Here is a 16716-nt window from a genome sequence, read left to right as displayed (position 1 = left end):
AGGTTTTGTTGAAATTAAAGTAACAAGTAGAATAATTTACAAACAGTTTTAATAGGAACTGGTGCTACACATTGAGCACCAGAGACCAATTCATCCAGGAAAAATGTCTTGGATTAAAAATCCTTTTCAGCTCATAATGCGTACAATTTTCCACATCGATGCATGAGCACATTGGACCTTTGTATCACAAAAGACATTTCTACATGCAACCAGAGTAGACCATCAAATGTCACTTCTCCTCTTGGATGCAGGGAGACCATCGAAGGACAGGCAGGTGATAACCTAGAATACTAATATGAATAATAATGATAATATAAATAATAATAATGATAATAATATCAACAACACTGTTTAGGAACTGACGAAAACACAGATAAAAGGAATTCAATTCAAACGCATTAGACAACGATTTTCTAGGGCATGATATGGAAGGAGTGACGTGGTCCTGCTACAAAGTGTTTTACAATAAGTTTCACATTGGTCCCAAATCACAATTACTTTATACCACCATAGTAACATTTCTGACACTGGTGCCCACACATACTATTTTCTCACGACATTCCATCCTCAAAATAGACCAGAGCAATGTACAATTAATGGCGAGATGAATAGATGAACAGTAGGCATGGCCAATCAAGCTTATTGGCATTGCCATCATGTAAATATATTGCCAGATAAAAACTCAACAGTAACCTCAAAATACATTCCAGCTCCTCGGTTCTCCACACTCTAGTTCATGAGTTCCCAGACTTTTCCTCATTTTTACCCTAAGACAGCTGCAGATTATTGTGATCCCAGCAGATCATACACAGACAAGATCAACATTGTCTGTGTATGATAACACCTTTGATAGCCGGATTCATGACCCTGTTTTTTTTATCATTGCAAACCCCAAATGCATTCTGTCCCCAATGTTGGGACACCATGTTCTAAGACCCCTGTGAATCTCTGCTTTAGTCCACCAAATGAGATTTCCAAGAAGAGCACAATAATCATGTTAACTCTAAAGGGTACAGTGTTCCATAATGCATGTCAACCTGTTCATGAAGACACAACCATTGAGCTATCCTGTTAATCATTCTGAACGTTTACCTGAAGAAAAGCAAGTTCTTAGGCAAAATTGAATGTAAGCCATATCATCGGGCTGCCCCGAGCAAATATATTATGCTGCCTTATGGTGCAATTAGCAAATATCTGTGCACCTTATCTCCAGTATGCCCATCATCGAAGTCTGGGCAGAATCAGGATGTATCGGTCAAAATAACTTGGCACCAATGGGTCACCCTCCAGGTTTGATGTTGTGTTTATCCATTACATGTGCTGTTGTGTTAGATCTTCTGGATCTCATACTACTGGCAGGAAACCTGTTCTAAACTGTCTGCGTCAACATGTGATGGTTGGCTGCTCTTTGCAATTAAATCACGTTGTTGAAAAAGCGGGTCCTTCGGGCAAAGATGACAATCTCCATGAAGCATTGTAACCCATTGGTGACCTGGAAGAGGTGTCTCCGTGAACTGTCCGGTCTAATGATACCTCATCAGTGCCAGAATGACACTGAAATGTACTCGGAATCAATGGTAGTCTGAGTCATTCATCCTTCCCCCCTATTTAATGGCAGTCTGAGTCTTTCCCCGCCCCACCAATGAATTGAACTTTGCAGTTGACGCATCTAATTTCCTAATTCAGTTTCAATCCTCAACAATTATGGTTTGCATGCAGACGACAAAGCAATTTCTGTCGTGTGAATCGAAAGTGCATTTCCATTTAATTGCTGTTGCTTTTTTTGTGAGAAATATGAAATATGCAACCTGAACTACAGTAAATTAATAAATGATTGCATCATGAAATTAAAACACTATTAAAGAAAGTCAGAAAAAATGGAGCATTACCAACCCTGCTGTAAAATAAGCAAAGGATAAACTGTAAAACAAATACCATTCTATGCATTCTAAAAATATACTTTAAAGTGTAGTACAGTAGGCTTCAAAATGGTCCCCCAAAGTAAATATTACTAGGATGAGTCCATGGGTAGTGAAGAGATCTCTAGTAGACATCATGAGTAAGTCTCACATCCGTCACCTAAGATATCAGCGACATGACCATTATCTAATATACATCCATTATTTAAGCTCTCTTGGCTGCTTTTTGAGGAGCTATACAATCCATTCCTCAGGGAGAGAAAGAAACTTCTTACAATGGATACCAATGTTATTATGAACGACTAGGTCAACATTATAAGATCAGCTGCAAGACAGGATAAAGCTTATTCAGAATGAGATATTGTGAATAACAGATGATCTGTTAGAGAATAAACAATTGAGGTTTGTATGTCATCTGTCAATCAAGAGGGACTGACATGATTCAATAATATGCCAGTTAAAACCAAGCAGTGACCTTCTCTGTTCTCTCCAGGGAAACTTTGAAAGGCCACAAAGTGTGATCTTGTCCTTTGTATTGAGGCACTCACCAATGATGCAAAGAATGCTTTAAAATACCTACTTCAAGAATGTTTCAGGTATTCAATGATCAAGAGAAAACAAATTCATTTACAACAAATATAATTTACTTCCTCCTTGGCAGAAACATTTCCTGATCCTGAAAATTGAGAGAACATTGACTTTTGGACATGTTTATTTTGATTATATCTTTCCCACCAGTGGCTCAGGAACGATTTGTGTCAATGAAATACATTTATCCTCATATTTTCAATTTTCTTTGCCCGAACGATCGGTCAAAAGTGACTCCTAAATAGATAGGGTGCCCGCAATGCCTCAGCATTACTCCACACCATGTTACTTTAAGCTGGCGTTTGGCTTCACGGTTTCTGAGGTGGAATGCACAAACTTACGTCTATGTTGGGTTTGCGCGAAGGTGGTTCTCATCATAGTAGGATATTGGTCCCTCCAAGGCCTCAGACAGTGTTTTCTCCACGGTGTTAAAATCAGTGCTTTGGGCAGGGACACATAAGTCATCAGCATATATAAAACGGCGTGTAACACTGTCTATAGGTTGATCGTTTGTGTAGATGTTGTACAGCAACGGCGCAAGCACGCTTCCCTGAGGACGACCATTCTTCTGAATATGCCACCTGTTGCACTTCCCACCTACTTCAACATAGAACCGGCGATTCTGAAGCATGCTTTCACGGATGCGATGGTATGCTTTGGATCAAATGCAGTTCCTTCCTTTCTCCACACTTCACCCTTCCATTGCTTTGGTAAAGGTTTATCTTGGTCTCCTCTGTCAATAAAACTTTGTTCCACAACTCTACTGGTCCACCTCTGTACTTCTTGGCAAATGCTAATCTGGCCCTTCTATTTTTGGTCCTGATGAGAGGTTTGAATCTTGCGGTGTAGCCTTTGTAGTTCTGATGTCAAAGTCTTCTGTGAACGGTAGATCGTGATACTTTCTCCTCTACACTCAAGAGGTTGTTGGTGATTTCATTCAGTTATTTTAGGATTTTTCTTCACAGCTCTGATCATCTTTTGTCATCAACTGCAATTGTTTTCCTTGGCCGATCTTTCCATTGTCAAGTGCATTTGTGGTTTATTTATATTTTTCAAGATATTCGAAATTGTGGTAATTACTGTGCCCAATTTTTGTACTATGGTTATACTTGAATTCTTCTGTTATTTCAGCTTCCAAATTGCTTGCCTTTCTTTCATATATAGTTCTCTGGTATTCACATTGGTTTTGTGCCTACTGACAGCAAAGGCAGACTCCAAAGGTAAAAGCAAAAGCTAAAACCAAGACTAGACACCCACAGCTCTTTTATATGTGAACAATCCATGCAACAAGAAACATCTGAGCAACAAGAAATACCTGTCAGTTATTTGTTCCAATACATGTGCTTACCTAAAATGGGGCTGGGGAGTCGGCGGGGGGAGGGGGGAATGAACATAACAAAGTGATATTGTTCTACAATGGGAAAACATAAATACGTAGAAATACCCAGAAATAAAAGATTCAGTACTCTTGCCTCATATTCATCTTTTGATCTGAAATCCAAATTTCTTGAGGATATAGCAATAATAACAAATTTGGCATCACTGTCACAATACTTACGGAGGGCTATGTATGTGTGTGTGTGTATGTATGTATGTATGTATGTATGTATGTATGTATGTATGTATATATATATATATATATATATATATATATATATATATATATTTCTGTCAGTTGATTGTTTGACATTTGTATTACATTATACAAGAAGGTATAAATAAATGAATGACATGTTTATCTAACCATTTAGACCTTACACTCCCCAGACGCTTACTTATAACGCTCCTTATAACGCTGAAGACTCCTTATAATGCTCCTCAGACCTTACACCTCCAGATTTCTTTCTTTGGGGGCTCATGAAAGACCTTGTTTATCGTGAAAAGCCTCGTACCATTCAGGCATTGAAGGCTCAAATCACTGCAAAGTTTGAGGAAATTGATATCGAACTCTGCAAGCGTGTGTGCCACTCTGTGCCTGCTCGGCTGCAATTGTGCATCGATCACGAGGGAGGGCACTTTGAAAATTGCAAGTAAAACAGCTTGGTACTCTTCCGTAATAATTTTCCCCCGAATAAATGGTTAGATAAACATGTCATTCATTTATTTATACCTTCTTGTACACTGTAATACAAATGTCAAACAAACAATCAACTGACAGAAATATATATATATAAAAAGAAATCGGGCGCTACTTTTGACTCACCCTGTATATATATATACATCCAAACTTAATCGAGCAGCATGGAACAGATAGTGTCCCATAACAGCCGAAGATGGACAAAAGGTGAGTAACAATGGTCATCTTCTGTGCAAGCCACATTGTCTCTGCCTCGCTGCACATGAACCAGGAGGTTAGATTGGGGTCGGATGTAATAAAAAAACCCAAAACAAGCCCTTCCTACCCGATAAAGGCAACATTGGATAAACACCATGTTGTCTCTATTCTGGATGTCTTCCGCAGGACATATTTAAGTCTATTTTAAAGATCGAGGAGGATTGGTCGAGGAAGACCTATGAAATGGTCAGCTTGTTCACCTGACTTAACACCTTTAGATTTTTATCTCTGGGTTCAAAAAAAAAAGTAACGTCTGCACGAGCAAACCAAGGGAACTTAAACATCGCATTGTTGATACTGTGCCATTCATTCCTACAGCTGTGTTGGAAAATATTTTCGCAGAATTTGAATGCCAAATTCAATCGTTTATAGTGGACGACGTGAAGAAGTGTAATAATAATTCAAGAATATCTAAACAATACCAGAAAATTAAAAAATACTAAAACTTGTATTCATATCAAATTTGAGTCAGTATCTCAAATAAGATTAAACCGATTCAACTTTCTTTTTGGTATATCCATTTTCGGCCACCCTGTATATGTTGGAGAGATATCTTAAACTTTTCCACTCAGTAGCATCATCCGTTAATAACTTCAAAAAAATCTAATTTTATGTGAAGGCCAAGGAGCTGGAATAATAGTGTTAATTCTGATATTTTACATTGCCAGTCATGAGTAATGTCTTTTTTTTATTCTTCCTTGAAATTACAGACAATAATTAATAATATCAGCTCAGACATACTTACTGTATGTTCTGCCAAACATATTTTCAGTGAAAAATGTGCATACAGTATCATTTAGATTGTGATCACCCCACAATTAGTGGTAAGACACTGTGAGATTTTGAAAAACCACAAGTATACCACGGAGCAGAGGTCATACGTGATAATCAGCAGTTCTAATACAATATCCCAAGACCACTTTGGGCACTGTGCTCTTAAAAGTCAGGACTATCTATGAATAGCATAGAAAAGCACAACGGTATCCGACCCAGATCTCCCAACTTATCCAAGACCTCTCCAATCTGGATCTTTGAAAGTCTGTCTTCCTCTTCCTACTCTTCGCTGCATCTTATATTGACCTTACATCTATGAGTGATGACAAAATAAACCTCCTCTCTCCACTTCTCGCATCCTCCTCCATTCTGCCTCTCTGTATCTCCCCCTCAATTCCCTCCTTCATAACAAATAGTTTAATTGAACACTATGCTCATGAGCAGTGAACTCTTTGCATGCTCCTCCTTGCTCAAACTGAGTGCAAGCTGGAGCTGCAGGTCGTCCTCTCTCTTGGCCTTCGGAGGCTGCCTCTTGCTGGCATTGAAATTTGAAGCTTGGCTTTTTCTCCGCCTTTGGCTCTTCTTGGCTCGAGGAAGGAAGAGTCTGCTCTGCCTCCTCAGGGCTCTTGGCAAGCGCAAGCTGAAGCAGCAGCTCCTCTTCACCACTCGTCTGGGGTCGGGCCTGCTCCAAATCTGAGGAGATGCGAGAGGTAGAGCCATGGTAGGATGCAGGCGAGCCACCAGCCTGCCCATACTCGTCCGAGTAGCTGGTTGAAAGGTTCGGCTGGCTCGATCCACGACCAAAGGTCACTCGATTGTTGCTGCCCATGCCCGTCGCACCTTGCGCAGAATGTTTGACTAAATTATTCAAAGCTCAAATAATCAATGCATCCCAATCTGTCACCAACTTACCTCTCCTCACCTATTCCCACTCCCCACTCCCATTGCCTGATGACCACTTGGTTTTTCACCAGGATGGGAGAAAAAAATGAACTTTGCCTCATTTTCACTTTGTCATTGGGCAGACGATTTGAAATGACACTGTACAGTTCCCTATCCCAGCAACAGGGAATAATGAAATGATGGGCCATCTCATGGAAGATGTAATTTGATCCAGGGAAGTATGATATTCTCAATATTTATCTTGAAGGATTCTCTGCAAAACTTTCTGCAAACCAATCCATCTACTTCCTTGATGAACCAAGAGAAGTAGCTCAGTCCTTTAAATATATGGCTCTCAGCATCTGTCATGACCTCTCCTTAATATACCATATATCAAAGCTGGTCTCCACAACCAGCCGCAGACTGGTTCCTTCATGCAGTCCTTCCTCAGTAAATCTCAACTCTTATCTTACAACCACAGAAGTCCATAGTTCAACAATTGATTAATAGTCTCCCCTCGAGGTTGGAGCCCCCACTTCACATCTTTCTCTTATAGTTGCTGTAAAAACCAAATCTCTCAACATTATTGCAATCACTTACAAATAAGCAGAGCTACAGGGCCTTTCGTACTCTCATCACAGACAGGTTGGTGGCTTTTATGTTTTATCTTGCCTCACTTATGGTCTTGTTGTCCCTGTTCTTTCAGAAATACACCCAATAATCCAGGATGTATGAATTATTGCTGTTAACCATCCCTACCTCAGCTAACCACACCTACACATTAATTATTACCAACGATCTCCACAACCACTCTTTCCTATAGATTCTAATATTTATTCCTCCCTCTCCTTTTTCCGTTTCCTTAATCCACCGTTTGTATCCAGTTGTTTCCATACCACTCAACTGCCGGAAAGTTACCCTTCTATCATCCATAAACCTTGCAGTTAGTTGCAAGAGCTAGGATTTTGTAAAAAAAAAAAAAAAAAAAAAAAAAATAGAGCAAAGAAGAATACACAAAGTTCCTGGGGTACAGGCAATGTTGACTCGTGTTCTCTACACAGTGCATTCCAAGTGTCCTATAGTAAAAATCCCTGCAACTTAGCATTACATGAAGTGAGACTCAAGCTAGGCCTTTGTGTCGGGTCTGGCATAATGCCAATGCCAGAACTCATTCCAAAATTATCCAAGTCCATTTCACCTTAAAACGTGGCATGTCTGAGAGCCAAGATGATTATCGACTAAAACGACCTCATCTAACCAACAACGACTGGTGAAAGCTATCACTTTAAAACTGGGGAGGTTGATGTCTTGTCATATTTTACATATTATTGAACTGTATTGTTTGAGTATAATAGTAATAAGAGCAATAATAATAATGATGCAAAATAATACTCTGACAATTAAAAACAACCAATTCCTTATATAGTGCTTTTCATTTACTCGTAGAAGCAATGTCTCAAAATGTTGGTTTACACGTGTGTTGGAAATCGAATTAATTATGTATGAATGAATGAATGAATGAATGAATGAATGAATACTCTGACAATTAAAAACAACCAATTCCTTATATAGTGCTTTTCATTTACTCGTAGAAGTTAAGTCTCAAAATGTTGGTTTACACGTGTGTTGGAAATCGAATTAATTATGTATGAATGAATGAATGAATGAATGAATGAATGACTACTCTGACAATTAAAAACAACCAATTCCTTATATAGTGCTTTTCATTTACTCGTAGAAGTAAAGTCTCAAAATGTTGGTTTACACGTGTGTTGTTAAATCGAATTAATTATGTATGAATGAATGAATGAATGAATGAATGTAACACAGACACACACACACTCGTACATATCCACACCTTTACCCTCCACAACAATCTCTCCAATGACAACATTGTTTTGCTTTTATGCATAAAAAGAACATGAAATACAGAAAAAATTGACGTCTCAGGTTCTCCACCACACCAACAGGGTACACACAGGATGATTGGCAATGGTCAATAGGTTTGCTTTACAAGGAATGCAGACAGGTAAGGAAACGAAAGCGTACATTATTTAAAAAAAATTATTCTTGCTTTACTCATAGTCATCGCTCAAAAAAGGGATATCTTACAGTTAAGTTCACATGTATAAGGGCCGACTGCAGAGAAGGAGAGAAAACAGATCCTATAACTAGAAAATGAGAAAGCAGATCACAGGTAACAGCTCAGCTGAACTCAAGCTCACATGTGGCAGCAAAATGTCCAAATAAAACAAACGCTCATTTCCCAACCTTTTCAAAAGTTCTGTAACAAATTAGAGCTGATATTCATCATAATTTAATTTGTGACCATGAGCTGTAATTTCTACACCTCCGTCTGGATATCTCCTTCAAAGGTAGCCAGGGGTAAATTGCTGCCTGCTTTTTCCCACTCTGCATTTGTTAAGTCGGCAGGAACACACGGAGCTCCTGAGGGCTCCAGTAGACTCCAGGAAGCTGGCACGGGGATGACCTTGCGGAGGGTATCAGTGGCTCCATGGCCCACTGAAGTCATTTCCGTACTGGTAGAATGTTGGCCTTGTACATCAGCAGTGGCCTGCGGGGATATTCACAGTGGCAAGTCACTTCTTGTTGCTGTTTTGGCTATTCTCCCCAAAACATGCATTCACATCGACAGTATTTAGTCCCAAGGCAATTCAAGACTAAGAATGAACCCTTTGAGGTTATCAGTAAATAAAAGATGCAAACATGAATCATAAGGTAATTTCACTGCCTCACAAGTTTGGTAGGAAAACCCAAGGGTTTAAAAACAAGACCGAAAATCTAACGGCGGCGTCGCCGGGCTTGTTTGATACTTTAGTTGAAGATAGACCTAATGACGTAGCGTGACGGCCGGACACAAAACTGCTGCTACTTTAATATATAGAAGACATATTTTAACCTCCATTAACTTGCAGTCACTACGAAGGGAGTAGTGTTACGATTACATTTACTATAATATTAACGTTACTTTTTCATTATTACGAAAATGATATTAAAAAAAAATACTGAGGCCAATTTCTTACTTCCGCGGTTACACCACTTACCATTGATTCATGAACCATACACCGCTTCAATGCATTCACTTTCCATTCACAACATTGGGATTAAAGTGTTATGGTTATATTTACTTTATTATTATTACGAAAACAATACTATGAAACGATACACTACTGTACTAAGAAACCTGGGCTTAATTTGTCCGAAGTGGTCTGAAGGTGAGGCATGAAGCCTAAGGCCTATACGTACCGTATTGTTGGAAGAGCCATAACGCCGATACTTTCGATATTTGATGGTCATTTTAACAATCAGTTTGTTTGTGTTTCACACTGAATGAAACTAGAGCTTCCAGGGAAGCAGAACTCAACTGAACTGACTGGACAACTTTAAAGTAGGTCAGTTGTCTGTACTAGTTCGACTTAAATGAAAAGCCAACAACCTTGTGTAATAATTTTAAGGTCCTTGTATCCTTATACTTGTCCTTGTTTTACAATTGATACAATGTTACACTTTGCAACAATGTTGCAGAAATATAGTTGTATAGGCGGCCATTTTGTGACAGATCGGGTTGACATGCGAAAGCAAACTACCTTGTGTGGTAAGAGTCTCACACACCAAGTTTGATCAAAATCCATAAATATTTGTGGACGTTAAAGTCTCAACGTCGTTTCGGAGCTGAAAACAATATGGTGGCCTATGGCGGCCATTTTGTGATGGATCAGGTTGGAATGCAATAGCAACCTACCTTGTGTGCTAAGGGTTAAATATTCTAAGTTTGATCAAAATCTGTTAATATTTGTGGACACTAGAGTGTTAACGTCGTTTTCATGACCAAAAAACAAAATGGTCGCCTAAGTCCGCCATTTTTCAACGGAACGGGCTGAAATGTAATACCAACCTGGTCCTTGGGGTAAGGATGCTGCCTGTCAAGTTTGGTCAGAATCGGTTGATATTTGTGGACGCTGGAGTGTTAACGTCGAAAAGTTAACGGACGACAGACGACGACGACAGACGATGGACGCCGGAGGGTTCAGTATGTGATGACCTCAACTGGAAGGTAGTCCAGTTGAGTTAAAAAGTAAAGAGAGCATGGTGATTGTGATATATGACAGGTTCGATGATATGTTCGGCCAGAACGAAATTGGAATCAAAATGGTGGAGTGCGGAGTCAGCCACCGTACCGCCGTAATGACATCAGACGTAATCACATCACCCTGTCATGTGACCAGATCCTCAGCTCTGATTGGTGTACGTTTGAGGGGATATACATACGGACGGACCAACACTGTTCTAGACGGCTTTGCCTTATAGGCTACACCATGAAAATAAGTAGTGGGGAGGAGATGGGTTTGGCAGTGCATGGAACATAGATATATGAAAGCACCTATGGTGGGAGTAAACTAGTCATAATAACATAATGCATGGAATGAGCCAATTTGGACAGCAGTCAAGAGAATTGGCACGTCTTGATGCATCTCCAGAGGCGATTATTCACAAAACACACTTTCACACTTACTTGATTACAAGGATAAGAAGGCAAGGACTATTACAAAGACAAGAACATGGTTAAAAAAAAAAGCAAATGTGACTCACATGGAACACGACACACTTTCACACCTCATTTGAAACATTTGAAAAATGCCTGACTTATTCTACAGTGACCGGGGAAAGAGTCTTTGGTTTGTGATTTTGAAGGAACAAGTGAGACAAGGAGCGACAGAGCTGGAACAGAGGGGTGAAAGAGCAGAGGAGGTTAGACTGGAGGAGGTGATTGAAAACAGAAGTGCACACTGTCCCTGGTGAGAGAGCAGCAGGCCCAGGGATTCTGCTTCCCTGTCAGAGATACCAATGATGTCGAGAGCTTTGAATTTCATAGTTGCCAGGGGAGATACATGTGAAATGGGGACACCAGCCCATAGGGGGAAACAATAATTTATTGGGTTCTGAGAAAAAAAGCCCTTGTAAGTTGTCACAAGTTCACATTTAACAAGGTAGAACTTGGAACAAAGAAGGATGCCCAGTTGGCAACTGGCTTTTTTTCCCCTTTTTTTTGTATACAAGATCGAGGCTTGTGTAACGGCTAACTTTGGAGGCTAGCTTTGATCTATAGCCTGGTCTGTTGAGGTTGTGGCTGGTGGTCAGGCTCATAAATTCAAGACAGTGAACCTTTTTCATGTTTCATTGTGGAAATCGATAGATGGGCGAATTTGATATTCCTATTGGAGAGACAGAGTGAGAATGTGAGGTTTGCCAGGTTTGAATGACATGTTTGAAGTGTCAGACCAGCATACGATGATCCTTTCCAGGATAGCGAAGTGGAAAGCAGCAACTGCAGTTTGATACAGCCTAATGTGGAGTCATCTGCAAAAAGGAAAAGTAGGTTTTTCAGAGCAATGGAGAAGTTATTAATGTCTAAGTGAAACTAGAATGGTCCCACGACTCTGCCTTGGAGCATTCCAGCCTCCAATGAGAGCAATATATTGATATAATGAGTGGAGGAAACCAACAAGCCAAGAAAGACAATGGGTATGACAAGCATAGCAGGCTGCCTGACTGAGATCAATACCCAAGGAACTTTCATGCAGGAGGAGGCCATTTGTTCCATCAAGCCAATATCATTGATCTGTCCTGATTCACAACATTGACCTATTGTTCGAGATTCTTGGCCTCCACCTATTGTTGAGAGAGAAGTCCATCCAAAGTTGAGTGGCCAGGATGGAATCTCAACTGATGATAAAGGATCAGCCCATTTGAGAAGAAAAACTTGATGTTAGCTGTGATGACAGTGATTTGGAACTTTAAGATAGGACAACTTTACTTTTAAGTGGAAGATGAGTAATTGGTCTGTAGTTCAGAGGACCAGTTTTTGCATCCTTGTGTATTGGAGTGCTATTGATCGTCTTCCAAGCAGAAGGGAGCAGACAGAAAAGACATGAAAACAACAGAGCAAGATTTGAGAACATGGGAACTGGTGCCCTCTACCTTTTCCAATAAAAGTCAGTATCCAAGGAGGCAATGGTATGAGTGGGTTGAGGAGGTGACAGAGGGATCAGTTGGACACTTTAACTTTGGACATAAACAATGAGTTAATCATTCATTCTTGTCTCCACCAGAGACAGCTGTGGTCTCTTGATGGAAGGGAGTGTATGGGGAGAAAATGTATATCAGAGACAGACTTAACAATGTGCCCTGAGGACCTTGAGGAAGTAGAAAGGTTTAATAAGTCAACCTCAAAGTTTGATTTCCAGCTTGCCTGAAAGGACCCACCTTTAGAGGCCATTTTCCCCCGCAGAGCAGGGGTTGGCCTTTGGTCCCCTTTTTACTCCCGCTAGGGAGTAATGCATTCACTCGTGTCCGTGTGTGTGTGTGTTCGTGTGTTTGTGAACAAGATATCTGGAAAAGTTCTGAACGGATTTGGATGAAAGTTGGTGCGATGATTGCCCTTGGGATAAGGAAGAATTGATTAGTTTTTGGTGAAGCTCAGGATATTATTCTGGATCCAGGAATTTTTTTTGGGAAAGATTTTTTCTGTTTTACTGCATTAAAGCTTTTATTCTTATTCTTAAATGATGTTTTTCTCCTCTAATTCCGAGAAATATCAAAATTAATTCTCTGACATTTAGGGCCTACTTTCTTTTTCATTTATTGTTTTGGGGAGAGGGGATTTTAAACAAAACGTATTATTCCAACTAAACCCACGGCGGTAGTATGCGCTCTACTGAGTGGCGTTCTAGTTGAAGCAATGTTTTATGGCCGGATGCCCTTCCTGCCGCCAACCCTGTTAGTCGCCTCTTGCGACACACAGGGAATTACCAGTGAGCTGGTACTCAATTTGCCGACCTCGGAAGGATGACAGGCTGTCAACCCCCCTGGCATTAATTCAGCGATCGACTGGGATTCGAACCCAGGATCCGAGGATCCCAAGCTGGCACCCTAACCGCTAAGCCAACACCAGGCTTAGCTTGCCTGAAAAAAATAATAAAAAGAAAACAAAGAAAAAAAAACACACACATGATAAACCAATTCATGCATTAAGCATCCAGACAATCTCGTTTCTTCGAAGTACATCACATAAATTGCTCACCTTTTCACGTATTGACCATTGATATGATCTCGTCAGTTTATTATGCTTAAACAATGTTTAGTTAAAGAGAGGGAAGTTTTCTAAAATGCAAGAAAATAGTTTTTGTCATTTTATTTTTAATGACATTTCATCGACACATTTAAAAGCAAAGCAAAGAAACACTTCCGCCAATCCACATTTTTGGACAAGTATAACAAGGTTTGTGAACATGAGTCCTTTAGCCATTGACGTTGAGAAGTCGGCCCGAAATCTTTGAGTTAACTGGGCAGGAAGCTTGAACATCCAAATACGTAAAGTTGATGCTCCATCGAGGGAATCCTATGTAAATTTACCCTTTTGGAACAATAAGAATAAGAAAGGATTCCCAATTAACTAAGTAAGAGAAGGCCCCAGAAAAACTCATGGGGCAGGATGTCAGCCTGATCAGGTATTATTGAATCTTTCGCTCCGACAAAAGGTAAATAGGCCAGAAATATCGCCTTCCTCTTGCTTCCCACGACAGTTAGAGCTAGTCGATCAATGTTTTGTTGGTTCCATCGATTGTTCAGTATATCTCTTCACTGACAAAGATCGATACTAGACTTCATCAGCAAAACTAATTCTTAATTTCTAATTATAAGTTATACGTTTAAATGATAAGAAAATATAACGCAGTTGTTACAATTTACACAAGAATGAGTTGAGGTTACGTCACAATGTAATATCATGTCTCTGCCACCAATGACTTTGGTTCACATGTACTTTTATAACATAGGTGGTTTTCAACAGAAACATCTTCTCGCTACACAGGAGTGTTGAATGGTTTAAGATAATAATGTTTTGGATAGCTTAATTCGAAATCATCACAAATCGTTTTGTGAGAACTTCAGCAATAAATAAGAAAAGTGATTGGAAACATATTTGTAATTAACAAATTGCATTGAAATAGACCAGGGGTGGGGGGGGGGGGGGGGGGCAAATTCCATTGGAGCGAAACATTTCCATTGAATTCACTGCTGTGATCAAAGCTTCCACTCAGAAACCTGATATCGGATACCATCGAAATTTGTTATGCGAGGTAAGTAAATTATATCACCCACCTGCTATCTCGTACTATGGCTGTCTGTGTGCTATTTATATTTCGTATATATTTATATATGATATCAATTCAATTTCATTCAATCAATGGTTTTACTGTCAAATCATCACAGCCAGAAGCTGAATTATGAATGATTTTCAATATAAAATGTAAATTAAGATGATGAAAAAAATAAATTGGAATTTTTTTTTTTTTTGTATATAAGATCGAGGCTCGTGAAAGAGCGAACATTAATCACACAGAAAGACAAACAGACACACAAAACAAATAACATCGGGAACGGTAGACAAGATGGGGAGAGAGGGGGAAGGACACAAACACAACATTTGAGAGCAGGGACCGAGAGACATGGAGACATCGAGAGAACTGTGGGAGGGAGAGGGCTTTGGGGGGGAGGCATGGGAAGGGGCGGGGGGGGGGGGGGTGGGAGAGGTATAAAACATATGGACACTGCCAAGACTTCCAGGAAAGAAGTTGGAATTTCAAACAAGGTGGATCTGGGGTGAATTAGTGGGGGTAGAAAAGATCAAGGTTTTGGATGGGGGAAGATAAGAGATGGTGGTGAACAGCTGTTTTGAAGACCTGGAGGGAGGAGTGTGATTGAAGTGAGTGTGGGAGTTTGTTCCAGAGGCGGGAGAAAAGAGGAATGAAAGAGTGAAGGTGAGCAGAGAGCCGAGATTTCGGCAGTTTAACCATCAGAGGGTGGCTGGCAGATCTTGTGCGACCTGTAGGAATATTTGGGGGACAGAGCACAGAGAGAGCTGGGGGAGCAAGGCCGGAGAGGAGTCGGTAGAAGACAGAAAGACCACCTACCTGCCTGCGGTGAGTGAGTGAAAGGCCCTCAGAGATAGCTTCATCGCGGGAGATTCCAATGATTCTGAAAGCTTTGGATTCAACAGCGTGAAGCCGAGCCAGGTGTGAGGCAGGAGCACCAGCCCATAGGGGAGAACAGTATTCCATTGACGGTAATAACCTCTACAAATCTCTGTCCCCCTAATATTCCTACAGGTCGCACAAGATCTGCCAGCAACCATCTTATGGTTAAACTGCCAAAATCTCGGCTCTCTGCTCACCTTCACTATTTCATTCCTCTTTTCTCTCGCCTCTGGAACAAACTCCCCCACTCCCTTCAATCCCACTCCTCCCTCCAGGTCTTTAAACTAGCTGTTCACCACCATCTCTTATCTTCCCCCATCCAAAACCTTGATCTTTTCTACCCCGGCTAATTCACCCCAGATACACTTTTTTGAAATTCCAACCTCTTTCCTGGAAGTCCTTGCAGTGTCCATATGTTTTATACCTCTCCCACCTCCCCACAAGCCCTCTCCCTCCCACATTTCTCTTGATGTCCCTGCTCTCAAATGTTGTGTTTGTGTCCTTCCCCCTCTCTCCCCATCTTGTCTACCACTCCCCTTATTTTGTGTTTTATGTGTCGGTTTGACTTTTTGTGTGATTAATGGTAGCTCTTTCACGAGCCTCGATCTTGTACACAAATAAATAAATAAATAAATAAATAAATACATGAAATGATTAAAAAGTACTTCTTATTAAAAAAAAGTTACAAGTACATATGAAGGCATATATAACAAGAAAATTAAGCATCGATACAATAATATGAGGTTAAAATAATTACAATAGTTTAAAATAATAATTATGAATCAATACATACTGGGTTACTGTATCAGGATATGCCACCTGAGAATGGAGGATTACCTCCATGAATTTGAAATCTAGTTTTGAGGGTGGACACAGTGTGTAATCTAAATATAAACTTGTGTTCAAGTTAGAACAAGGCGGTATCATGAATTTGTACGATAATATTATGATGTTAGGTATTTATGTATAATCTTATTGACTTTAATGTTCACTTTCAGGTTTACTGATAAAACCAAAATAGAGACGGCTGCAAATCGTTTGTCAAAGACGGTTACTACATCCACATCAATCCTAGATGACGAGCCACAAACGTCTCCGAAAATGCTTATATCTAAGATCCCATCAACAAAATCAGCTTCACAAAGAAATGAGCATGTTCTTC

At 40.1% G+C, this 16716-nt stretch overlaps 1 protein-coding gene across 1 annotated transcript in view; it reads right to left on the bottom strand.

The window, feature by feature from the left end:
- Positions 1 to 4236: 4236 nt before the first annotated feature.
- Positions 4237 to 16716, bottom strand: part of LOC137436117 (adhesion G protein-coupled receptor B3) — a 999412-nt gene continuing 986932 nt past the window's right edge. The window contains exon 28 of the mRNA XM_078786591.1: positions 4237 to 9073. Coding sequence (XP_078642717.1) covers positions 8843 to 9073 — 231 coding nt within the window. The 3' untranslated portion in view covers positions 4237 to 8842. The remainder of the gene's footprint in view (positions 9074 to 16716) is intronic.

Source organism: Myxine glutinosa, chromosome 11, assembly GCF_964187855.1.
Source record: "Myxine glutinosa chromosome 11, kmMyxGlut1.1, whole genome shotgun sequence".
Lineage (NCBI taxonomy): Eukaryota > Metazoa > Chordata > Myxini > Myxiniformes > Myxinidae > Myxine > Myxine glutinosa.
Note: the sequence above shows the minus strand (reverse complement) of the source record. Positions and strands in the feature narration are given on the sequence as shown.